At 37.1% G+C, this 27,517-nt stretch overlaps 1 protein-coding gene across 1 annotated transcript in view; it reads left to right on the top strand.

Annotated features, from left to right (window-relative positions):
* Positions 1-13,180, top strand: part of NCKAP1 (NCK associated protein 1) — a 120,582-nt gene extending 107,402 nt beyond the window's left edge. The window contains exons 25-31 of the mRNA XM_055398884.2: positions 1,730-1,812; positions 2,236-2,316; positions 6,314-6,407; positions 9,104-9,220; positions 9,806-9,915; positions 11,043-11,132; positions 12,093-13,180. Coding sequence (XP_055254859.1) covers positions 1,730-1,812; positions 2,236-2,316; positions 6,314-6,407; positions 9,104-9,220; positions 9,806-9,915; positions 11,043-11,132; positions 12,093-12,209 — 692 coding nt within the window. The 3' untranslated portion in view covers positions 12,210-13,180. The remainder of the gene's footprint in view (positions 1-1,729; positions 1,813-2,235; positions 2,317-6,313; positions 6,408-9,103; positions 9,221-9,805; positions 9,916-11,042; positions 11,133-12,092) is intronic.
* The last annotated feature ends 14,337 nt before the right edge of the window (positions 13,181-27,517 follow it).

Below are 27,517 nucleotides of genomic sequence, written 5' to 3'. Positions count from 1 at the left end.
TGGGATTCTCCAGGCAAGAACACTGGAGTGGGTTGCCATTTCCTTCTCCAACGTGTGAAAGTGAAGTCGCTCAGTCGTGTCCGACCTTTAGCGACCCCACGGACTGCAGCCTACCAGGCTCCTCCATCCATGGGATTTTCTAGGCAAGAGTACTGGAGTGGCTTGCCATTGCCTTCTCCGAAAAAAAGCTCTGAATTGGGAGGCAATCTGCAATTAACTTTTGAGTTTTTCAGAATTTCTGTGTGACTTGAACAAATTTATTTTATTTATTGAAACTATAAGCAAGATTTCTTACTGTGAAGTTTCTCAGAACTTTTAACATGTTGTTATTGTACATATTTAAGAAGAATTTATAGATACAGTCTTTGCAAAATTTGTTAAATTCTGGGTAACATCCTTTGGGAAGTATATGATTTTATCATACTACTTATTTTCTGAATGCTCACCTTATTCTCTGGATTCTTTTTTCTGGGTTTCCTGTCCTATTTTTTTAGACTGGCATGCCCGTTTGTTCTCACTCCTCCTTAATGCCCATAAATTGGATGACATATTCTTAGAGAAATCTTTTCTTTTTCTCTCTTTCTTTCATCTTTTCTGGATAGTAGCAACTTCCTAGTCTCATTTCTTGACTAATCATTTCATTAAACATCCTCTTGTTTTCTGGGTCTTAGGGACTCTGTTGAGTCCTATAGATAGATAAAAAGATTAGTAGGACTTTGCTCATGTGGAATTTGTATTTGTGCCTTACATTGTTTTGTTAACCCTACTATTTTGATTCTCCTCACATTTTGGTTTATTTTATGCTTTTTCATGTGTAGTAATAAAAGATTCTTATGGTAAAGATTGAAACAAACCACACAGGAGGTAGGAAGTCAAAACAAAATAATTCATTCCTACTGCTCAGAAGTATAACTGCAGTTAACAGTTTCTCTGTACATCTGTCTAGCAATTTGTTATATATACAAATGTGTGTGTGTGTGTTTCATATAAACAGGATTCTGTTTTCTTAGTTTTCTTGACAGTGCCTTTAGATTGTTACTTAAGGTCTAGATTATTGTTCTGTTTGTATCTGCTTTCTTATTACATAATACAGTGCCTTGTGTATGAGGAGTAATTCAATAAATGTTGGCTTTTTAAAAATGAAGGCATTTATCCTACTAATCCTAGTTACCCTTGATTTTATTTAACCAAGTTTTAATTTTGAATATGATAGTAATAAATTTCAGAATAATGTTCTCTAACCAAAATGTAAATGATCAAATCCATTCATAGTCTTCAGAAACCTGGTCTTACTGCTTATGATCTACATAATTATTTTTTGTTTCTGGACTCTGGACCTCAGCATCTAGCATCTCCAAGTTCCAGGGCCATTTGATTTTAAGGATCCACTCTGACCAGCAGGTTCTTCTTTCCCTAGTCTTCCTTCTCCTTCCTCCTACCTCTCCCATTAGTGTGATAGGATTATACAGGAGGCTACTTATATGATTGTTTCAAGATTCTGATGAACCGTCTAAGCCATTTTAAAGAACAGTGTACTCCACTGGAAGTAAACAATAATTTCCTTAGTTTTAACATCAACTTTCAATACCTTTGCCTCTTTAATCATTTGTTGTAACTAAATTGTTTTTAATTGTGCCTTTTATCATGGGGTTTTATGACGAAGAGTTTTTCCAAGGTTAAGAAAGAATCCAATTCACTCTCTTCTCTTTTCTCCTTCCTTCAAACTTAGCTGTTGACAGTGTCCTGAAGAGGATGACAATAATTGGTGTAATTTTATCCTTCCGATCATTGGCACAGGAAGCCCTCAGAGATGTAAGAAGCCATTTTAAGTACATATTCTATAGCCAAATAGTCCTTTTTAATTTCCCAGAAATTAAAAGTAACTTTTACCATTTATAGTTGGCAGTAATATAACTAAAATTCCAGTTTTCATAGTTTATATGAAATAAAGCATATAGAAATCATAGTTACTATTTTTTGTTTTGGTGATATAATTCAGGAGATACAACTTGCCTGGATATTGTGCTACTTTTTCAACTTTTTCTTCATTAAAGCGTTTTCCATTTTGACTGTACTCACTTTGCCATCAAATGCATTCCATTAATGGGTATATTAAAAAATCTTATGAAAATAAACATAGTAAAATAATTTTATGAAAGCTGAAAGTAGTAGAATGGTAACATTTCATAAATTTAGAGATTGCCTTTAAAAATAATTACTTGTTTTCCTGCCTAGGTCTTATCCTACCACATTCCTTTTCTTGTCAGTTCAATTGAAGATTTCAAGGATCACATTCCAAGGGAAACTGATATGAAGGTACTGTTTCTAAAATGACATATTTAACTTATATATGAAGTAAAATTTAGTAAATCCTGGATGGCATCACCGACTCGATGGACATGAGTTTGAGTGAACTCCGGGAGTTGGTGATGGATGGGGAGGCCTGGCGTGCTGTGATTCATGGGGTCGCAAAGAGTCGGTCACGACTGAGCGACTGAACTGAACTGAAGCTGTTATAAAGTTTAGAGTAATGTGTTAACATTTTCGCCTTTGAAAATGCATCTTTGAAAGCACAGCACCAAAATACTATATAGGCATTTTGAAAGTCAGTCTTCCTTGATCACCTGTATCAATGTAAAATGGGTTAATATCAGTCACCTTTTTTTTTTTTTAAAAACATACTTCATATTTCCTCTTTTATTATATAAGTATCAGTTTAACCTTTTACTATAAGAATGTAAACATTTTAAGAGGATCTTTGTTATTGTTTCTACAAATTCACAGACAGTACAATTAATTGATGAAGGTTTCTGGGTTTCTTTAACTCCATGGTCTCACATGCTACTGTGGAGGATTCTGAAAAAATAAAACAAACAAAAAACCCCAACAGAAAAATAAACATCCTACTCAGAAGTGATTTTTTTTTTTTAAAGCCACAAGTCCCAGTCCCCACCAAAATAAAGAAAGGTGTCTACTTCTCCATTTATAAACAGAATTTTTAAAAACCCAGCAACACCTGTTTTATTACAGAATAGCCATAAGACATGAATTTCAGTCTCCTCCTCTTCACGCCAGGGCCTTTGTAAGCCAGCTCCAGCTCCTCTGCTCCTTACAGGAAGCCTCACTGTGACTTTTTTGTGGGGAAGCGTGGAAGAGAGGGAGGCAGGGCAGAGACTTTGCATATATAATCATCATTTTCACAGTCTGCATCTCAGACAGACCTAAAAAAAAAACAACAAGTCCAACTCTCATGTCTCCCACACATTTGTGCTATATAAATTAAGTCAAGATTTAGGAGCATGGTTGGGTCTTCAAATGCTTAGGGACAAGGAGAAAAAGAAAAATAAGAGCCAGAAGTGGGAAACACTGGATGGATGGGGGGAAGAAGCCAAAACGAAAAAGACATACAAACCCAATGGGCATCTCTCTAGTCCAGGCACAGAAGTGTTTCAGTCTCAGAATATATCTCTTGTAGAAATCCAGGGCTTCAGAGGAAAAAATAAAGTAAAACTAGGTAGCGTGACATATATGTGTGTGTGTGTATGTGTGTAATTTATATAATATATATACTCAGCAGAAAAAGAAAAAGAGAAAAGTGATGTCAAGTTTCTTCAAAACAGAAAACAGACAATAGGAATGAAATGAGCGTGAGCAGCAGAGTGCTGTCAGAGAAGCGGTGAGGCGAGACTGGGATAGGTTACACAGTGGAAGAAGGGGAAAAGGCCCTTGTAGTTGGGTTTGGTCTTTCATATTTCAAATAAAAACCAGATCACAGTATTCAGATGAAAGCTTAAGCGAAGGCAGACGTTTTCCTCAACTCCCCAGGGCTGGAGGCATTGCTCACGCCACCCCCACTTCCAGGCGCACAATAGCTGCTGGGAGGTGTGGGTGGTACACACCCTGTCCAGGAGAGGGGTGGGAGTGGCCGAGGTGGACCCCCCACACACACACACAAGAAGGGGAGAGGGGAAGGGAGCCAGAGGCTTCCGGTCATCGCCCCCACCGTGGCCGTGGCCGGAGGGCGAACTGGGCGGCCGGGACAGACGGGCGCTGCTGCCCTCACCTGACCTTCTCACTGCCGTCATCTGCCAGGGGCCCAGGTTGATGCTCTGCAGGCCAAGCTTGGTGATGCGGGCCAGTCACCTTTTCCTTAAACTGACAGCTATTTATACGTGGTCATAAGCAGAATGAAAAAGCCAATGAAATGAGAGTTGTTGTGTTTAAATAAAGCTAAATTCAGCTTTTAAAAATTGATGTTAAAAAGTCTTATAAAAGGATGTTAATTATGGGTTATAGTTTTTTAAATTAATATCCTGTTTTAAATAGAAAGGTTAGTAACCTTATGAGCATCCACAGGTTTCATTTTGAAAAATCTATTGGCAGCAAAATACAGTCACAGATTGCATCACAGCAAATATTTACCGGTGGCTACACATCTAGTGCGGGCTTCCCCGGTGGCTCAGAGGTTAAAGCGTCTGCCTCCAATGCGGGAGACCCGGGTTCGATCCCTGGGTCAGGAAGATCCCCTGGAGAAGGAAACGGTAACCCACTCCGGTATTCTTGCCTGGAGAATCCCATGGACGGAGAAGCCTGGTAGGCTACAGTCCATGGGGTCGCAAAGAGTCGGACACGACTGAGCGACGGAACTGAACACATCTAGTGCAGGCTTCCCAGGTGGCGCTAGTGGTAAGGAATCCACCTACCAGTGCAGGAGAGGCAAGAAACACAGGTTCAGTCCCTGGGCCCTGGGTTGGGAAGAAACCCTGGACTAGGGCATGACAACCCAGTCCAGTATTCTTGCTTGGAGAAGCCCATGGACAGAGGAGCCTGGTGGGCTGCAGTCCATAGGGTCACAAAGAGTCAGACACGACTGAGGGGACTTGGGATGCATGCATGCACACAAATCTAGTAAGTGAGCTATTTTATCCATATTTTCTAAATGTTCATGTTTCTTAAAGATTATTATTTTCATGTTTCAGAAGATTATCTTGTTTTGCATAGTTTGAAAAGCCTTGACTTTAGACAGTTATTTCTGAACTTTCTGTCTGGTGTCCAGCCGCCTTCTCACGTTTATTTTTGAGGCTTTCATCACTTGCGGCACCCTTCGCTCTCCTCACTTTGTTACTGTACCCCTCTTTTCGTTCGGATCCTGTAAGATGACCAGATTTTGCTGTGTGTTTTGCTCTGTAATTATTCTTCCTGAAAATCTTGGCTTTTTATATTTCTGCCTTTTGAAATCCTATTTATCTTAATGCCTGATTCAGTTGCCATCTTCTAAGAAGTATTCCTGAATCCCCAAGTGATCATTTCTTCCTTTTCTTCCTTTTAGTATTATCAGAGAATTTTTTGTTTTTTCATTGTAAAATTAAATATATTCAGCCTTGTATTATAGTTCGGTTTTTACAGTTAAATTTATACTAGATTGTAAAGTTGTTGTAATATCAAGAGCAATCCTGTTCAGGTGGTTTCTAAACTGAAATGTTGAGCAGTCAGAAGAATATCCTTGAAATCCATATGTGATACCAGAAAACACTAGTCATTAGAACTTGTTTTATCGGGTTTTAAATTAGTACTTTTTAAAAAATCTATTTTAATAAAGAATTGACTGTATTTAGATATACAACATGATTCGGCACTGAACTACTGTAATTTTTAAAGTATGGACATAAACATAAGGTTATTAATTTTGATTCACTTTTTTTTTCATATCTTTTGGCTTGATCTTGCTCTCACATCTATGTTTCCAAGAAAAATAATAGGTTTAGAATGATTCTATTGGAATTTGTCACTGCAAATATACAAGTTTTGTTTGGCCTGATAGTATAAAGTTATAATCAGCAACACATACACAGTACTAAGTCAGCTGTTCAGTATAGTTAGTTGTACTGTATAGTTCCTTGTTCAGCCAGGTTTTTGAAATTCTCTAGTGTTCTTAACGGAGAAGGCAATGGCACCCCACTCCAGTACTCTTGCCTGGAAAATCCCATGGATGGAGGAGCCTGGAGGAGTCCATGGGGTCGTTCAGTCAGTCAGACCCGACTGAGTGACTTCACTTTTCACTTTTCGCTTTCATGCATTGGAGAAGGAAATGGCAACCCACTCCAGTGTTCTTGCCTAGAGGATCCCAGGGACGGGGGAGCCTGGTGGGCTGCGGTCTATGGGGTCACACAGAGTCGGACACGACTGAAGTGACTTAGCATCTAGTGTTCTTAAAGGCGACTCGAATTTAAACATTATGTATTTTTTCTTCCTAAAGTAAGATGTCTCAGAAATTTGTTAGTATGTTTCTTACTCTAGTTTTTATATTTTTTAGGTTGCAATGAATGTGTATGAATTATCATCAGCTGCTGGATTACCTTGTGAGATTGATCCTGCCTTGGTGGTAGCTCTTTCCTCACAAAAATCAGGTAAAATACATTAGTAATTATGTAGTAGTCTTATTAAATAACCAGGGCAGAACAAATATAGATATAATACTTATCTGTTCAAGTATCTGCTTTATATCAGTGGGTTTTTTTGTTTATTTTTTTGGTAGTTGCAAAATATACCAAGATCCTTGTCTTCTGGAGCTTATGTTATAGCACAGTCATCGCAGAGATTAGATATTTAAGTCTTAAGACTGGATAAGGTTATTAAGCCCATTTAGTATGCAGAGGTGAAGAGGCTCAGAGTCTGAGTCCTGGGCCACTCTCAAGTTTAAGAGTTCAGGGAGAAGAGGAGGAACTACCAAAAGAGAAACTGAAAAGGAAGGAGAAGAAAACCAGGAAAGAATCACTTGCATTTGCGTGGAATGGACATGGTCAGCTGTGTAGAATTAATAGGTGTGACAAGAGCAGTGTCAGTGGAGTCCTAAAGGCAAAAAGCTCATTAAAGAGGGCTGAAGAGAAAATAGGAGAAAAGAAATGAGAGATAATGAGTATAAAACAACTCTCTTGCAGAGCTTTACTGTACAAAGGGGAGCAAAGAAATAATACTGTAGTAGCTAGAGGCAAGAGTAAAATCAAGAGAAGAATATTTTTCAGATGGGAAAATAAGTGTTTGTCTGCTGATGGAAATCATCTAATAGATAGAAACATTGTTATCTAGGAAAGGGTATCTTGGGAGTTCCCTCACAGTCCAGTGGTTAGGAACTAGGATCCCACAAGCTGTGGCACAGCCAAAAAAAAAAACCCTAATAAATTTTTTAAATGTATAAAAAATAGGAAAGTGTGTCCTATTTTAATTGGACTAGAGCGGTTACTTACCATAGAAAGTCTGTGCATTATTATGTAATATTAAATATTTAAAATATTTTAAGATCAGCCCTTTAAAATGTATTACTCAGGATTCTAGTTTTTTCCACAAAGTAAAATGTTCCATCTGTTTCTGGTACTAAAATGCCTTCCCCTACTTCCTTGGATGTAACATGGTGTTTGACTAAGTTCATCAGTTCTTTTTTGATTTGACATTAGTTTTGTTTCATCATTTATGCAATATGTTAATCATAGTCACATGGATAATTATTGCGACTAGCTTGATTTGCCAGGGCTGTATTTTTTATAATCAGCCAGGTTTAAAAAGAATTTTATTGAAATGTATATAATTGATTTACAGTGTTGTGCCAGTCTGCTGTACAGAAGTGACTGTACCGCATAAGTGACTCGGTTGTACACATAAGTATTCTTTTCCATTGTGATTTATCACAGGATATTGAATATAATTCCCCATGCTATGGTAAGACCTTGTTGTTCGAAAGTGAAAGTGTTAGTTGCTCAGTCATGTCTGATTCTTTGAGACCCCATGAACTGTACCCCGTCAGGCTCCTCTGTCCATGGAATTCTCCAGCAAGAATACTGGAGTGGGTTGCCATTTCCTTCTCCAGGGGATCTTCCTGACCCTGGGATCGAACCTGGGTCTCCTGCATCACAGGCAGATTCTTTACCAGTTAGCCACAAGGGAAGCCCATGCCCTATTTTAGATTCCACATATATTATATGGTACATATTCCACATGCTATCATATGGTGTTTGTCTTTCTCTTTCTGACTTCCTTCTTTTCGTGTGATAATTTCTAGTTGCATCCATAATGCTGCAATTGGCATTGTTTTGTTCTTTTTTATGGCTGGGTAGTATTCCCTTCATCTATTGATGGATATCTTTATCCACTCATCTGTTGATGGACATTTGGATTGTTATCATGTTTTGGCTATTGTGAATAGTCATAATCAGCTAGATTTTTCAAATATATTCTGACTCTTGTCTTATGTTAAATTCTTAATTATATATAGTTATTGGAGTGACTCGAAGTTCTCAGGTACCATATAAGTGAAGTTCCTAGATAACGCGCAATTTTAGTATATGGATACAATAAATATTTTAGATAAATTATTTTACAAAAAATATTTAAAACCTTAGGACAGTGTTAGTTATATTCATTTATGACTGGTTCCTCCTGTCTTCTAAAATGAACCGGTTAGAAATCCAGTTTACTTTATATCTTTTTAATAGTAAATATCAGATCACATGTATATCTATTTTAGAAAAAAATTGAAGAGTTTTTTGGATGATTTGGCAGAGTAAGTTAGGAGATAATTTTCTATACTGCTACTGCTAAGTTGCTGCTAAGTCACTTCAGTCGTGTCCGACTCTGTGTGACCCCACAGACGGCAGCCCACCAGGCTCCCCCGTCCCTGGGATTCTCCAGGTAAGAACACTGGAGTGGGTTGCCATTTCCTTCTCCAGGAAGGAAATTTTCTATACTAAAGCGTAGAATTTTCCTATTAAATAATTTATTATTGGTTATCAAGTAGAAGATTTTAGGATTCCAGTTATTCTAAATATATTTTTAGTCCTGTAACCTTACAGTTTAAAAAAGAAAAAAGGAAATTTTGCCTTACTGTTTTTTTAGATGTCCTTGAAATATGCTTAACAACTTGATAATGGCTGATACTATTGTGTATTATTTCTATGCATTCTATATTTCTTATAACAAAATTGTAATCAGCTCTATAGAGACTCAGTTAAATACATAAAAATTGAAATGTGCTTTTTCTGATTTAAATTATCAACTCTTAACTAATCTTGAAAGAAATACCTTGATATTATTTGTAATTTTTCTGCCTTAGAAAACATAAGTCCAGAAGAAGAGTATAAAATTGCCTGCCTCCTCATGGTCTTTGTGGCCGTTTCTTTGCCCACACTGGCCAGTAACGTGATGTCTCAGTATAGCCCTGCTATCGAAGGTAATAGTAGTTTAAAATTGTTTGGGCACTGGGAAAGTTATGAGTTTTGATATAGTAGGTACTTTTCAAGTAATTGTGCATTTTTTTTTAACACAATAAGAAGTGGATTAAGTTTTGATACTTACCAGATGTGTAATCTTAAAAGACTGAATTTTTCCTTTTCTAAGCCCCAGTTTCACATATACATATGAAGTGTATACATGTGAGCCTGTGGGTGCCTGTGTGTGTATGTGGCAGGGGATCGTGAAGGGACTGTCCAGCTCTTAGGATTATTTTAAGGATTGAATGGGGAAATGTTCGTAAAGCAGCTCAGCACTCAATAAGTTTCCAAGACAGTGTAAAACTGATGTATGGTTTCTTCTAGGGGTTTTTGAAAATGTGCCTGTTTAATGTGGCTATGGTTGTTGCTCTCTGCTACACTATTTTTAAAAGCACTAGTTCTCATGAAAGTAAAGAGAGGGCAAGGGAGGTTATGCCTCAACTCTGTTTTTAATCATGCCATTATTTATGTAGATTATAAAGTCATTAAAGATTTGATATTTTGGAGTCACACAGAAACCACAAACTGTATGTGCACTTTCTCAGGGCACTGCAACAACATACATTGCTTGGCCAAAGCCATCAACCAGATTGCGGCAGCTTTGTTTACAATTCACAAAGGAAGCATTGAAGATCGGCTTAAAGAATTTTTGGCGGTATGTATAATCAAGCAAAATTCATGACATTTTTTTAGAGAATATTAAAAATCACAACTGTGGGGTTTAACAAAGTTAATTCTCTTAATTTATTTATTTTTGGAAGAAGAAACAGGTAAAGACACGGTTTTAAAATCAAGGAACAGTTAGGTTACCATTTTACCCTTTGGCTTAGCAGTCTCTTGTTTCTAGAGCTCTGCAATATGACTTTTTTTTCTGAGCTAATGTTTGGACTGCTCTAGAATTTTGCCTAGTGTTTGAAAGAGAACAAAACAGGAAAAATTGAGGCAAAGGATGAATGTTCCCTCTAAAAGGATAAATTTTATTTCCATTTATTTGGAGAAAGTCTGCGAATGGAGACAAACTCAAAAATAAGACTACTGCTCACTGCCAAAAGAAGGCAGTAATGCTATCTCTAGCCTCATGGAGTACTGCTCTTCGTTTCTGTGGTAGGGAAGCTCTTTCCTTTATCAGCATTCCTTTTCATGTTTGACTTAAAAGACGCACTTGTGATAGAAAGAACACTAGAACATTTGTGTCTTTTCAAGTTATAAATCCTGTTAGCTTTTAAAAATTCTTTTTTTAATTTTTAAAGCAAATGTAGTACTAATTGGAGAATAAAATAACATTCAAAGAAACAGTATTAAGAGTTAAAATTTTTCTTTTTCATTTTATTTCCTTCATTCAAGACCTAATGTCTTAATCTCACTGTAGTATTACTAACTCAAACTCAGTGTGAAATTTTCTTATTTGGAAATTAAGAAATATAGTTAATACAGATGTTGGGAAGAGAAAAAGGAATTTAAATTGTTGTGGTGTGTTTTTTTTTAACTTGTAAAAAAAATCAGTTTTAAAGACCAGTAAGGATATTTGATCACTTTAACAAAATATTTATTGTTCCAATAATTATTATTGGAAATCATTGTAATAATTTTGCAGTATCATTTATCTTTGTGTCTGTTTATACCTTGATAGCTCTTAAATTGTTGCTTGAAAGTATAGAACCTAAGCTCACCTTGTGATTGAAATGTGTTGCAAGTTGAAGCATACTGAAAATAAACAAATAATATGGGTAAAGTTTTATTTTAAAAAAACTTATTTACTTAAAATGTATGTATACTTTTAAGCTTGCATCCTCCAGTCTACTGAAAATTGGCCAGGAGACAGATAAAACAACTACACGAAATAGAGAATCTGTTTATTTACTGCTAGATATGGTAAGTCTTATTTTAATTTTTCTTAATCACAAAAAGGTTCCAGTCATTCCTGATAGTATTTTCTTGGTATTTTAGTCATTAAATAGTAATAAGAGCTGATGTACTTTTTTGACCATTTATATTCACTCCACCCAAACCACACACACTTTCTAATAATTGCTGAAAAGACTGCCATGTGGTAAGGATGTCAGAATACAATAGAATGAATCACCACTACCTGTAGAGTGTTCTTTTATAAATATTTTTTCAACCTATTGGGAAATACTCAGGCTTTATATTCTCCTAGTCTTCCTAGTTTTCCGAATGTTCTATTTTCTGGCTCCATCTCACCCATCTAATAGCATTTCCTGTAACTTTCTGTGCCTAGTCAGTTCCCTATCTTTACTGCCATGAAGCCAACTGTGCTTGTGTCTGTAGTGTGATTGCTTCCTCACTTAGAATAATTTCCTTTATCTGCAGAGGTCTGTGACTAGCCTAATAATGATTCAGCCTACTTTGTAGCTCAGATCCTTTTTTTTAGACAGACTTTGATTACATTGATTTTTCTTCTCTTTTGAAAACTCTAGAATTTAACAGCTTTCCACTTAATCATACACGGTCTGAGGTTTGATTTGGCTTTTTAGCTTAGTGTTGCATTCCCAGTTAGACTTGATGATATGGACCACATTTTAAATAAATGGTAAATTGTTGAGGGCAATGCAAGTGCTTGGTATTTCCTGTTGATTAACTGATTTAATTGAGAAATAGTGATTTAAACTGTTTTAATGCATACACTATGGCACATTTACATTTCAGATTTTAAAGTAAAAGTAAAGTACTTTCAAAATAAATTACTTTTAAAGTAAAAGTAAAAATTTATATGTGTTCCCAGTAAAAGCAATATAAAATTATGCTTTACTCATTGTCAGTAAATGTTTCCATTATAAATAACTTTAATTATACATTTTTGGAATTTTTCAGATTGTGCAGGAATCCCCATTCCTGACAATGGATCTTTTGGAATCTTGTTTTCCTTATGTCTTGCTGAGAAATGCATACCATGCTGTCTACAAGCAAAGTGTTACATCCTCTGCATAAAATACCTACTTACTGAAGACAAGCACGCATTTTTGTTGCCTCTGTTTTACCTGTAAACTGTGGAACTGTTTGACCTTAAGACCTGAAAAACAGTTTTGTGGATTATAAATTTCTTTCATATGGTTGTATTTTCTGATCATCAATTTCTTAATATAGTTGTACTTCAGTATACTTGGTTGATTTAAGTCGCACATTTACGGAATTCACTGAAATTATTCCAATAATTTTAGGATATCATTTGTTTGAAAAACATACATTCTCTATGTTTTTGATATTTGATAATGGAAAAAAAACTGCTTGTTTATTTCTGAAAAAGAATTGTATTTAGTGATTATTTTAGATAGTGATATTATAGCATTCATTGTGTGTAAATTATTTCATATAGGGAAGAGTTCTGACCTGTGCCTATTATGGTTCTTATTGAAAACAAAACTGGATGTGCATTTCTGTGATGTTATGAATACATTTCTACTTTATTTTGAAACATTTGCCAAACTAATTACTATAACACTATATAACATTAAAAGTGTTCATGGACTGCTTAGTGTTAGAAGCAGACTGTGTCCCCAAATTTTAAAACAGCAGCAAATGCTGTTGCTTGTATAAAGCCTAATAATAATTTTTAGACTAATTTCCATGGTGCCCTGTTGGCATTAGCACTACCATTGTACCCTGCTGTATAATAAACAATCTTAGACATTTATCAACTGTTGATACAAATGTTAGTCCCTAACCACTTTTTATATGTTTTAAATTTTTGAAATGCAAGTGTACCTGCCATAACAAAATAAACACTAGACTATCACATTTTGAATGATTTCTTTTTGGGATCCTCAGAAATTTATTCAGTAAAATGGAAGTTTTTTTGTTTAAACTTAAAGTAAACTTTAGTTTATCTTAGGTATATCTAAGTAGCAGATTGATACTAGATCACCTATTATAAGATTTGCTTAAATGTTTTGAAAAATATTCCACTAGAAAAAATATTAAAATTAGAAAATAAAGTTGTATAACATTTTTTAAAAATTAAGAGCTAAAAGGAAACTTGTGTGCCATCAGCTTGCTAATTTTTATCAGTGAGAAAATGGACAGATTTATTTGAAAGATTGGGGGAAAAACACAGAATGATCACAGAACTAATGAAAATGTTGAGAACTGCTGTATCAGTCAGTAATGAATGGGAGAGACATAAAGAGCCTATTGCTTGGCAGTTGACATGAAGGCAGAGCACCTCATTTAATTTGAACACTAAGAGGATATTTTGCTCTTTGATTAGCGTTGTAAAGACTTTTTCTCATGAACTGTGTATCTGGATATCATAGAGCTTCTGTTGTTCACAGCTTCTTATATATACACTGGTAGTTTGAGTGTACTCCGGGAGTTGGTGATGGACAGGGAGGCCTGGCGTGCTTTGATTCATGGGGTCGCGGAGAGTCGGACACGACTGAGCGACTGAACTGAACTGAACTGAACTGAACTTGTGTTAAGATAAAAGAAAGCTACTGTGAACTTAGTTATAATTTTTTTGTAGTTCAGATACTGGAATGAAATTGAAGTGCCACAAGACTATATTTCTATTTTGTGTATGGTTTCTCCAGTTTATATTTAAAGCAGGGAATAGTTGTCACTATCTGTTGAAAATTTCCAGTGGTAAGGAATTTTTTAATGAAATAGTTTTAGACTTGAAATAGCCTAAATACACAGTAAACAGTTGAAAGTAAGATTAAATGCTGTTTGCTCTGAAATACTAGGATCCTAGGGCGGTAATAACTTGTCAGTAGTAATATCCTCAAAGGTAAAATAGGCATTTTGAGTATATACACTTCCATTGGGGTAGTATGTGGAAGGGTTAAGACATTATTTACCCCTCTTCAGGTGAAGAAAAAATCATTCTTTCATAGTTCAGTCAAGTTTATCTTGCCCCAGTTTTTTTCTCATATACCTAAATTGACTGACTAACTGGTGTACTATGGGATTGTTCTTTGCAGAGACTCTTTCTACCCCTCCCCCGAAACAAATTTTTAAATAAAGTTAGAAGTAAATTGACAACTCCTATTTGTAACATCTTGTTTAACTTTTATTATTTTCTGCTGAATTTATACTGCAACATACTGTTTTTGTTGTTTTCTCTACAGTAATGCAATCATAACATATATACTTGCCTGTAATCTATTTATTTCACTCAAGTAGAAAAAGTCTGCTATTTGATATTCTTTTTAATGCCTCTTTGTATGCCATAACTAGTTTAAAAGTTTCTTTTGGATGAACATTTAGGCAGATTTCTTCTTTTTCATTACAGGCATACCTTGGAGATATTGTTGATTCAATTCCAGACCCCTGTAGTAAAGTGCATATCACAATAAAACAAGTCACATGTATTTTTTGATTTTCCAGTGCATATAAAAGTTATGTTTACACTACACTGTGGTATGTTAACTGTGAAATAATAGTATGTCTAAAAAAACACACATACGTTAATTTAAAATGTTTCATTGTTAAAATAATGCTAGCCATCATCTGATAATGCAGTTACTACCAACATTCAATTTATAAAAAATGCAGTATCTGCAAAGTGCAATAAAGGAAAGCGCAATAAAAGGAAGTAGTCCTGTATTATAAATAATATCTTGGTTAACTTGGGCTTTTATCTCCTTTAGCATAATTTCTTACAAGTAAAATTGCTTGGTGGAAGGGTGTATACATTTTAAACTTTAAATTTCCCTCCAACAAGATTATATCAGCTTTACTCTTACAATTGTGTATTTGAGTTTAATTTCCTCCTGTGGTAAACTGTTGATATATATCAATTTTACTGTTGTTGATGATGCATCTTTGCCTCTTTAAAAGATGAAACATAAATGTTTTAATTTGCATATCTTTGCTTATTAGTAAAGTGGAATATCTTTTTTAAGTTTATTTGTTGTTTTTATTTAATGAATTACTCATTTTCAAGTGGAATGGTCCAAAGATTTTTTTAAATGCTAATGGGACATATTTGCGTATTATATTTGTGCATGTATTTAGAATTGAAAACACCCCCCAAACAATGTTAAGTATACTGATATGACTATTAAAATATAATCCATAGTAATTAGTGTTAGTATACAGCTACTTTGATTACTAAATTTTAATTGAACTTTAGGAGTATAAAGCATTTATTTCCAAATCCAAGTTAAGAACAGCCTTACTATAAAAGGGTGTATACCTGTTAATGAAGGGACTTCCCCGGTAGTCCAGTGGTTAAGACTCCAGGCTGAAATGCGAGAGGCCTGGGATTCAAACCCTGGTTAGAGAACTAGATCCCACATAGCGCAACTACCATATGCTGCAATGAGTATTGAAGATCAGACCTGGCACAGCCAAATAAAAGTAAATTTTTAAAAAATGAAAAGATATCCAATTCAAGTATATTAACTACAGAGTAGATTGAAATTATGCCAGGACACTAATTCCTTAATTCTAAATTTAAACTCTTAAACAGGTGTATTGTAAGTTACACACTAAGCTAATTCCAAAAGGTACTCTATATGTAGGAAACTATCTAAAAGTTTTAACCTCATTTCTCAGATACGTCATTTTGAAAACTTTATGTTCTCAAGTAAAAACATCTACCAATCAGTGACTGATTTGTGTCAATGTATGGCAAAAACCACCACAATATTGTAATTAGCCTCCAATTAAATTAATTAATTTTTTTAAAAATCTATCAATCAAAAGGTGAAAAGCTGTAAGGCTTTCCTTGCCTTTTGTACTGATAGCCTGGTATACATATTTTTAAAAAAAAAAAATCACTTTCCCCTTAAATTGATGTAATTAATACTAACCTTTTAAATTACCAATAACATAGCCAATTAAATCACATCCTGTAAAGTTAATTTGTAAAGCTCTTTATATTTTAATGTGCTTGCTGAATTTGTGTTTCTATCATTCATTCCAGCACAGACTTCATTTTTTGGAAAGTTCCCTTTTTAGAGAATACTTTGGAACCTAGGTAAAGTGACCATTTTGTTATTAACTATTCAGAGGAAATAGAAGTCTAAACCATATATTAAGTGTAATTAAAGGAAATCGCCCCTTAGCTGTCATTAATCCATCTTATCTTTATTTACTGTAATCACTACCTATTTTTTAGATAGAGCTAATGCAGGATTTCTGATCACCAAGTGTCCTCCATTCAGTCAGTTGGAGAGCACATGTCTGAACTGTTGAGGATGAAAGAGATTACCCCTGGATCTTAGAGTGAACTTTGTACTGGTTTAAGTCATAATTTAATCATCTGTTTGTTCTGTTGTACTAGTGTTGCCAGTTTCTTAAAAACCACCACCTCCCCCGCCCCAAATAGTGAAATAGTAGATGCTCACTACCATAGGACTAGGGCTCTGGTATTTATTCAGGAGAAAAAACAGTTGGAAATTTAGAGTTAAGGGAAGACAGAGTCCAGAAAATTAAGTCAGAACCTGGCTTTATGGGTTGAATTGGTGCTATGGTGATAGCTGTGAGAGTCTGATGCAGTTGAGAAGTATTGGCTGATGCTGTGCTGTGCTTAGTCGCTCAGTCATGTCTGACTCTACAACCCCGTGGACTGTAGCCCACCAGGCTCCTCTGTCCATGGGGATTCTCCAAGCAAGAGTACTGAAGTGGATTGCCATGCCCTCCTCTAGGGGATGTTCCCAACCCAGGGATCAAACCAGGGTCTCCTGCATTGCGGGTTGGATTCTTTACCATCTGAACCACCAGAGAAGCCCAAGAATACTGGAGTGGGTAGCCTATCCCTTCTCCACGGGATCTTCTTGACCCAGGAATCAAACCAAGGTTTCCTGCGTTGCAGGCGGATTCTTTACCAGCTGAGCTATCAGGGAAGCCCAAGTATTGGCCAGATGAGATGAATGTAGTTTAAAGTAGCAATACCCTTACCAAGTATTTGTGTTTCCTCAGTTACTAAAACAGTGAAAAGTGAAAGTGTTAGTTGCTCAGTCATGTCTGACTCTGTGACTGGATGAAAGAGGGGCTTGGTGGGCATGGGTTGCAGCAAGTTGGATATGACTGAGCAACTAACACTTTTCACATTAAAACAGTACCTTAGAGTTAAAATAACGTGTTCCTTCCTTTCTGTTAGACTCCTATTCCTTTTGTTTATTCAACTCATCTCTTAATTTTCCCTTCCTTTTCTTTACAAGAGGTAACCATGGAACTGGACACACAGGCTTCCCATGACTTCCATCTTGGATTCTCCAGTTAGTCATTGGCACTCTCCCTAATCATTTTCTTCTTTTCTGCTAATTACTTCATTTAGCAAATATATATAGATTCCTGGGTATAATTGTGAGCAAAATAAAGAAGTTTCCACTTTACACTTAAGTTCTCATCTTAACGATGATGGACGGAAAAGGAGGAGACCTCTGATGGTGATAGGGAAATACGCGGGATGATGAGCTGAGGAGTGAAAGAGTTGCGTGGGGGCACCGCTTTAGAAAGTGTCATCTGGGAAGGCCTCTGTAAAACCTGAAAGATGAAAAAGAACCAGAATTGGACAGAACAGTGCTAAAGCCCCAGAAGGCAAAAACAAACTTTGCATACATGAGAAGTAGAAGTATACAAATTAGTATTTCTGTCACAAGGAGAGCTTGACAGAGCCTAATTTGGCTAGCTAGAGCTTTTCCTTTCTCTGGTCTGCCTGTCTTGCTTTGTTCTTTGATTGTATATTAAGAGTGTACAGATCCAGTCAAGACAAATAGGTTATAAAGAAGGAAATGAACTGAACTTACTCATGCTGTGTCATTGATACGAGAATGATGAAGTCTATTAGATACCATCAGGTTTTCTAAGCCAAGTTCAAGTTCTATCAGACAGTGAACCATGATGTACTAGTTAATGTGCATAAGATCATGTCCACCTTTCTATTGTAATGACTTGCCTCTGGGAGATTCAGCTGTGTTATCTGTAAAGACTTGTGAATGAATAATCCTTAAAGTAGTGTAACTCACATACGTTCTTCATCCCTTTTTTATAGTCACTTGAGCATGAACCATCATTTCATTTGATTGTCTTGGCCTGCGTTTCAAAATAGACACCTTGCTTTCTTTTTTCTAAAGGTACACTATGACCTCCTTCTCCCCCTTTGGGGAAAAGAATCACTTTGAAATCTTAAATGTGTTAATCTTCAGTGAGAAATTATTTTTGAGTTATTTGGTCCTACTGAAAAATATTTATTGACTCTGCTCTTGTGTTATTTTCAGAGTGGAAAGTTGCTTTCAGTATGTTAAATTGCATTCTTTCTTGTATGAGCTGAACTTTCTGTACCCATTGCTGTAGTTAACATTTCAACCATTCCTAACTGAAATGTTTCATTTCCAATAAAAGTTTTCAGCCTGTCATTCTGACCTGAAAATAACAAAATAGAATAAATTAGCAATCTAGTTAGGAACCTAGCCGTAAAGGGCCATATCTCATTTCTGATTGAAGTGCACACACCTTCACCCTTATCTTTCTACTTCTTTCTTTGCGGAAGTAAGATGGATGGACAAGTTCTTGGTGTAGGTTCTGATCAGCCTCTTACATGAGATTCACAAACTTGGAAAGCAAGTGAGCTGGAGATGGGACTGTACGGGGTATGCAACCTTAATGACTGCCGTGTCTTAACTGTGGTATGTGGCTGAGTCACATTAGTAGTGCACATATTGACCAAAAGGTCAGTGATTGAGTCTTGAAATTAATATTTGGCAAAGACCAACGTTAAAAAGTACCATCATAGGATATAAGTTCTAAAATACAAGACTAAATTTTACTCCAAAATTATATTTTGTTACATCAATTGCATTTAAAAATGGTAATGTAGTTCAGAATCATCAATTTCTCAGTTTTGTCAACTGCCCAGTTGCTCCCACCCTCATGTTAAACTATTTATTGAAGGTATTAAGTAGTTACTTTCAAGTATACAGCAGAGACCAACTCATGATTAAGTTGCTATCACATCATTAACTCCATTAGTAAGTTAACAACAGTTCCTCTTTAACTCTTGAAGTTTTGGGGGTCAGTGGTGATGATAAAATTTTATTCTCACAGACTGAAACTGCACTATTGGATAACGTTTTCAAAAACCTAAAATATGGTGCCATGTTTATTTTTTCTAATGTTTTTTGCATGGATTTGTTGCATCACACATTTGATTGAGAAAACAATTGTCAGTAAATGCAGGTTCTAGAAATGTGGCAATGAAGCGATGTGACTGGCTGTCAAGATAATATGGCTTTTGAATTGCAAGTTATATATCATCTTTAGTTGCATGCACATTCATACTAATTTCAGCATCTTCTCTGCAGTAGAAAGAGGATCTTTATAGCAAGTATCATGTAAGATATACTTGCATTCTAAAGGCAAATTCATGCTTAAACTGATGGATAGAATTCAACATGTAAAGCCCATGGGGAGATTTTCACTCCAAGTTACATCTAAAATGTTTATTTGAAAGAGAACATTCAATGATTAATTATAAATCGAGATGCCATGCTAATTAAGTATGACCGTAACCTTGTGTAATTAATTACATAGTCATTGATCCTACACAAGCTCTGGGTGCCAGAAAGCACGCTGAAGTAGGTGTTCAGCTGTTGAACTTTGCCAGGGCTGAAGGTGGAGCAGATAATGTACAAGTTCTGAGGCAGAAGCTGGACTTGAGTTCATTCCTAGTTCTTACCTTCAGTCATAAATGTACAAGGGTCCTTGTGTGCAGCTGAAGCAAGGTCCAGCTGGGAAAACTTGAGGTGGGAGCCAAGAGAAAATTTGACCTTAACTGTTAATAGGGGCTTTGTCCAAACTGAAAATTTTGGCTAGGGTAATCGAGACCTAATGTTTACTGAGAGATCCGCATTTACCAGATACTGCAGTATAAGTTTTATGTAATTTAATCCTCTCAGTATCACTCATTTTGTTCTCGCAGTAACCCTACATGATGATTATTCTCATTTACCAGTGGAAACAGAAGCTTAGGGAAGGTAAGTAACCTGACAGACTCACACTGCAAGGAAGTAGCAGGGCCAGGATTTAAATCTGGCCCAGAGCTGTACTCTTACCTTTGCCTTGTCTCTCATATATGAGTGGGCTTTTTTTTTTTAATCCAAAAGTATTTAAAGCTACACTAATTTAACTGCAGCTCGAGGAGCAGAATAACCCTTACTCAGTGTTTACATTGTGTCACTCTCAACGCTAGGCGTTTTCATGTTCTTTAGTTATCTCATTTGATCTCCAAAACCAAATTACTCAGTAGGGATTATTTTCTGAATTTCCATAAACAAATGAAAAGCTGTCTCACAGCTTTAAATCCCTGGCCCTGGTGTCACAAAATTATTTGGGTGACAGCACTAATAAAATTATTCAATGATGGCTGTTGGATTTCTCACCTATTTGTTCAGTTGCTCAGTCGTGTCTGACTCTGCGACCCCATGGACTGCAGCACGCCAGGCTTCCCTGTCCTTCACCATCTCCCAGAGTTTGCTCAAACTCACGTCCATCGAGTCAGTGATGCCATCCAACCATCTCGTCCTCTGTCGTCCCCTTCTTCTCCTGCCTTCAGTCTTTCCCAGCATCAGGGTCTTTTCCAATGAATCAGCTCTTCACATGAGGTGGCCAGAGTATTGGAGCTTCAGCATCAGTGCTTCGAATGAATATTCAGGGTTGATTTCCTTTAGGATTAACTTGCTGTCCAAGGGACTCTCCAGAGTCTTCTCCAGCACCACAGTTCAAAGGCATCAGTTCTTGCCTCTACTTCTACATTATTTTGCACTTTGCCAAAACAGTGAAAACCATTTTTTGGGGTAAAGAACAGTGAGCTTGAGGATACATGCCCACTTTCTGTCCTCCATGACAGAGTTTACCTCTACACTTTCTCTCTGATCCTTCATAATTTAATCTCTACCGACCCTAATTTCTTTCCTAGTCTGTCTTCACACTCCCCTGCCTCTCCAATATGTAATAATATGTCCTATTTACCAATTTTGAAAATACTCATTTTCATTTTGAGGCTCAAACTCACGTAGTGTTTATACTTTCTATGTTAAGAGAAATTATATTTTAGTGAATTTGTGATGCTAACCCAACTATTGAAGTGAGATCCTACCTTGGAATATTCAGCATTTAGTCTAGTATTGCACTTAGTGTAGGGAGCTCTGTAAACATGACTGATTAAATGATTCTGCATGTATAAAAGATGACCTTATCTTCAAAATAATAGCTAATATAATACTTGAATGAAAAATGTGGCACTGGTTATAATAAAGGAGCATTTTAGTCTTTTTACCTACATAGAACCTTAGAAATTAGCTACTTCAAACTACTCAAGGTTTAAGTAATTATGCATAGAAAAAGCCTGGAACTAGAATACTGTCTTCTTGATTCTTGGTCCAGTGTTCTTTGTGCTGTGTGATATTGCATCCTGTAGTCTTAATCATAATGAGCATTCACTGGTTCTTGGTAGGATTTTAGGGGTTGATGTGTAAGGTATGATACCATGTCATCAAATTAAAATTGCCTTCTGAGAGTTCACTTCTTTAGGACTAGCGTAATGTCACAGTGTACATTCATGAGGATGGATGTTTTTGTGTCAGGCTAAATTCTAGCTGCAGTTTGAAAGTCATTATATTGTGTTAAATGGGAAAAAAAATTTCTTAATCTGCTCTATACTGTGATACTTTATACTGTGTTTTTGTATACTACACACAACAGATGTAAAGCTTGTATTTTCAAGTATCATTGCAACATCTAGAACAATTTCAACAAGTGCTCATTGAAAGCTTCTGTATTTTTCTTCATGTTGTTTCTTATGTCTGCCTCTTATATTCATCACCTCCCTTTCCTTAGCATGTCATCCTCTCTTTTTAACCTTGTAGGTGCCTTTATTATTTACTTTATTACTTACTGAATCACAGTGTATTTGTTACATGCCTGTGTCTTCTTCAATTTTGGGAAAGCCTTAAGGTCAGGGTCCATGTTTATTTCATCTTTCAATTTAGTCATACCCCCAGCCCTGCCTAGCTTTCAGAAAATATGCTGTCAGATAGAAAAGACTGATGGCTAGATAGATACTACAGAACTCCATTGCTAACGATGCTCTTTGCTTTATGAGGGGCACAAGTAGTTTTTTCTCTTCATTCTTATGGAGGAGCACAGCATTATTAGTTACAGTAGGTGAGGGTTTCTAGCACCCAGCACAGAGGTAGCTCAGTGGTGACACAAAAAAGTGGTTTCTGTGATTTCTCCTAATGAGATGATTCACCTGTCCAGAGTATCTGGGGGAGAAGGTGACGAATCTGAGCTTCTTATATAAATAGGCATATGAGTGGGAACACTGGTAGAATATCAAAAAAGTGTTCCTATTATAGGAAAAAAAATTCTTTTTAAAATTTGGAAATTAAGTAAAATTCCAAGGACAAAGGGGTTACCCAGGTGGCACTTGTAGTAAAGAACCTGCCTGCCAGTGCAGGAGACGTAAGAAATATGGGTTCAATCCCTGGGTCAGAAGAGCCCCCGGAGGAGGGCATGGCAACCCACTCCAGTATTCTTGCCTGGAGAATCCCATGGACAGGATTCTGGTGGGCTACAGTCCTGGGGTCACACAGAGTCAGACATGAGTGAAGTGACTTAGCAGCATACACAAGGACAAAGAAGAGGGACCATTGGAGAAATTGCAAAGTGACTGCTCAGGTCACTATCCTGAAATAGAGAAGTGATCCTTTCAATGTGGTGACTGACCTCTAGCTAGAGTCAGTGCTTCATAAAAGAGGCAGGAGCTTTGCGACACTTAATTGTAATCTTATCCCTTTTCAGAAATGCCTCCCATCAAGCTGGTCTGATGGTCTTCTCATGTCACTGTGCACAAGGATTAGTAGACCTTGAAATGGCATCCTATCAGTATAACTTCACATCTAGTCTCAAGATTGCACTGGCAATTAATTCCCTTGGCAACTGATCACACAGTGAGGACCGACCAGGCTCATTTGCTTCCAAGACAGCCAAATACCCTTGAAGAATAAATGCCTCTGCTGCCAGAGGTCACAGCACCCAGAAAGTGTTTAGAGGGAGCAGCTGCCGACCTCTCCAGTGAATTCTGCTATTCTTGTCATTTCAGAGCCTGAGTCCAACGGTTGCTGGCAATACCATGACTTCCATCTGAAAGACCACACAACTCAATATATTCTCTTCTGGAAAAACAGTCTGCACATTGATTCTGCAGAATATGACAGTGGGAAGATAGCTGTGGTGTTTTAAGAACAGCTTTTGAGTCCCTCAGACTATGCCATGTAAACCTCTGGTAGGAATTCTGCTTTGCTTCGTATATTAACCTCATTGTTCCATTGAGGTGAAAGTTCATGAAAAGTTTACACAGGGTGAACCCTCATGATGAGTTTAATTCTCTCTGCATGTGAGAAGGAGGACACCTTAAAAAGTACCTGTATTCCTAGGCGGTGGGGTGGGGAACACCCAGGTAGAGGTGTTCACATGACTTTGTGACCCCATGGACTGTACAATCCATGGAATTCTCCAGGCCAGAATACTGGAGTGGGTAGCCATTCACTTCTCCAGGGGATCTTCCCAACCCAGGTATTGAACCCCTGTCTGCCGCATAGCAGGTGGATTCTTTACCAGCTGAGCCACCAGGGAAGCCCTCTAACATAATTACTTGCTGCCAACAAGAAACAAAGGCCATCTCTACCAAATGCTTTCTGTAACATCTGTCTAGCCATCAACGATTTCCTCCTTACAGTATATTTTCTGAGGGAGAAATTTATTACAGAGGAGGGTGTATCCTTACATTTTCAATCTTGAAATTAATAGAGCCCTTCATGTAATTCTAAATAACTTAAGTTCTGGCACTTATTTTTTTTATGTTAATGTTATTACTAGACTGCATTGGCTCCCGGCTGCTGTTCCCAAGTGATCTATAGTTGTGGCAGTGGGGGCTGCTCTGGTTGCAGTGTGTGGGCTTCTCGGTGCAGTGGCTCCTCTTGTTGTGGGACTTGGACTGTAGGTGAGCAGGTGTAGTGGTTACAGTGCACAGATTTAGTTGCCCCCTGGCATATGGAATCCTCCCAGACCAAACTCATGTCCCCTGCATTGGCAGGCAAATTCCTAACCACTGGACCACCAGGGAAGCCCTGTGGCACTTTTTAAATGCACAGTATCCTCAACAATGATTATGGGGGACAGTGGGTTTCTGAGAAATTATATACTCGTTTTCTGTTTTAGCTGAAAAATGTTTCAAAGATAATGAAACATTTGATAAATGTTCAAAGTAATGCTTGAGTAGGGAAATTAAAGAAACAGATTTCCAGCTTTAATTCTACTCCTCCCCAGAGAATTATATCTTTCCAGAGTCCCAAACCTCAGCAACTATTATTTCATCTCCATCTATTTTCCTTCTCCATCCCACATAATTCTAAAATAAGAAACAGTTTATTATGTCAGTTTATTATGTCCTAGCAGTGGTTCAATAAATATTATTTAAAAATACCTGCTATATACCAGATACTAGAGGTAGAATGATAAGAGCCAAACTAAAAATATAGTTTAACTGGTCTGGTGACCTGCCCTACTAATAGCTTCATCTTGAAGAGAGATTCCTAGTGAGGGCTCCCTTCTTCTGTGATTATAGATATGTGAATGCATAAAAAATGAGTGTGAGATAAGCAAATAAAATAAATTACACTTAAATAGAATTACCCTGGGCTGGACTTCCCTTCCTTCCTCCCTCCTTCGTTCCTTCCTTCCTTCTTTTCTTTCTCCGTTTCTTTTTGAGATCTGGCTATAATATTGTTCTAGTGCACATATTTAAATTTGGTAGAAGGCATGCATAACAAAAGTGAAAAACTGTGTGACTAACGCGTGATAAGTATTTTATCAAATTACACTGTAACATTCAAGTTTCATTTTATTATGGCTAATTGGCCAAGAATTTGTAACTCCATAGAATGGGAAAAAAGTGTATTAACTTGTAACAATAGATCACTGAACTTACTAAATGTAGCTTTCCTAATTCATATTTTCTGTGTTATGCCAAAAAAATAGTACCTCCCTCAAATACATGAGCCATGCCATGCAGGGCCACCCAAGATGGACAGAGCATAGCAGAGAGTTCTGACAAATGGAGAAGGGAACAACAAACCATTCCAGTATTCTTACCTCAAGAACCCTATGAACAGTAGAAAAGGCAAAAAGATATGAAACCGAAAGATGAGCCCCTCAGGTCGGTAGGTGTCCAGTATGCTACTGGGGAAGAACAGAGAAATAGCTCCAGAAAGAAGGAAGAGACTGGGCCAAAGTGGAAACAGCGCCCAATTGTGGATGTGTCTGGTGGTGAAATTAAAAGTCCAATGCTGTAAAGAAATTTATTGCATAGGAACCTGGAATATTAAGTCCATGAATCAAGGTAAACTAGACGTGGTCAAACAGGAGATGGCAAGAGTGAACATTTTAGGATTGGAATGTAAAAGTCAAGAGATATCTGGAGTAACAGGCAAGTTTGGCCTGGAGTATAAAATGAAGCAGGGCAAAGGTTAACAGGTTTGCCAAGAGAACACATCGGTCATAACAAACATCCGCTCTCAACAACACAAGAAACAACTCTACACATGGACATCACCAGATGGTCAGTACCAAAATCAGGTTGATTATATTCTTTGCAGCTGAAAGATGGAGAAACTTGATACAGTCAGCAAAAACAAGACCTGAAGCTAACTGTGGCTCAGAGCATGAACTCATTGCAAAATTCAGGCTTAAATTGGAAAAAAAAAAAAAAAAAATAGGGAAAACCACTAGGTCAGTCAGGTACAGGTATAACCTAAATCAAACCTCTTATGATAATACAGTGGGGGTGATGAATAGATTCAAGGAACTAGATCTGATGGAGTGCCTAAAGAACTATGGACGGAGGTTCATAACATTGTACAGGAGGTAGTGACCAAAACCATCCCCAAGAAAAAGAAAGCAGGAAAGCAAAGTGATTGTCTGAGGAGACCTTACAGATAGGCAAGAGAAGAAGAGAAAGGCAAAGGGCAAAGGGAAAGACAGACCCTGCTGAATGCAGAGTTCCAGAGAATAGCAAGGAGAGAAAAGAAAGCCTTCATAAGTGAGCAATGCAAAGAACTAGAGGAAAACAATAGAATGGGAAGGACTAGAGATCTCTTCAAGAAGACAGATACCAAGGGAACATTTCATGCAAAGATGGGCTCAATATCTGCAAGGACCTAACAGAAGCAGAAAAGGCTAGGAAGAGGTGGCAAGAATACACGCAAGAACTACACAAAAAAGGTCTTAGTGACCAAGATAACCATTATGATGTGGTTACTCACGTAGAGCCAGACATCCTGGAGTGTGAAGTGAAATGGGCCTTAGAAAGCATTACTACCTACAAAGCTAGTGGAGGTGATGGAATTCCAGCTGAGCTATTTCAAATCCTAGAAGATGGTACTGTTAAAGTGCTGTACTCAATATTTGGAAAACTCATCAATGGCCACAGGACTGGAAAAGGTCAGTTTTCATTCCAGTCTCACAGAAGGGCAATGCCAAAGACTGTTCAGACTGCTGCACAATTGCACTCAATTCACATGCAAGCAAGGTAATGCTCAAAATCCTTCAAACTAGGCTTCAGCCATAGGTGAACTGAGAACTACTAGATGTACAAGCTGGATTTAGAAAAGGCAGAGGAACCAGAAAGCAAATTGCCGTCATGCATTGGCTCATGAAGAAAGTGAGGGAATTCCAGAAAAAAAGCATCTACTTCTGCTTCATTGACTACACTAAAGCTTTGTGGATCACAACAATCTGTGGAAAATTCTTAAAGAGATGGGAGTACCAGACCATCTCACCTACCTCCTGAGAAATCTGTATGCAGGTCAAGAAGCACCAATTAGAATCATACATGGAACAATGGACTGGTTCAAAATTGGGAAAGGAATATGGAAGGCTGTATATTGTCACCTTGCTTATTTAACTTCTGTGCCAAATACATCATGTGAAATGCCAGGCTGGATGAAGCTCAAGCTGGAATCAAGATTGCCAGGAGAAATATCAACAACCTCAGTATTCAAATGACACCACCCTTATGGCAGAAAGTGAAGAGGAACTAAAGAGCCTCTTGATGAAGGTGAAAGAGGGGAGTGAAAAAGCTGGCTTAAACTCAACATTCAAGAAACTAACATCATGGCATCCAGTCCCATCACTTCATGGCAAATAGATGGGGAAAAAAGTGGAAACAGTGACTGATTTTATTTCCTTGGGCTCCAAAATCACTGGGTATGATGACTGCATCCACAAAATTA

Source organism: Moschus berezovskii, chromosome 2 (assembly GCF_049115385.1).
Source record: "Moschus berezovskii isolate FMDL1 chromosome 2, NW_MosBer_1.0, whole genome shotgun sequence".
Taxonomy (NCBI): domain Eukaryota; kingdom Metazoa; phylum Chordata; class Mammalia; order Artiodactyla; family Moschidae; genus Moschus; species Moschus berezovskii.
Note: the sequence above shows the minus strand (reverse complement) of the source record. Positions and strands in the feature narration are given on the sequence as shown.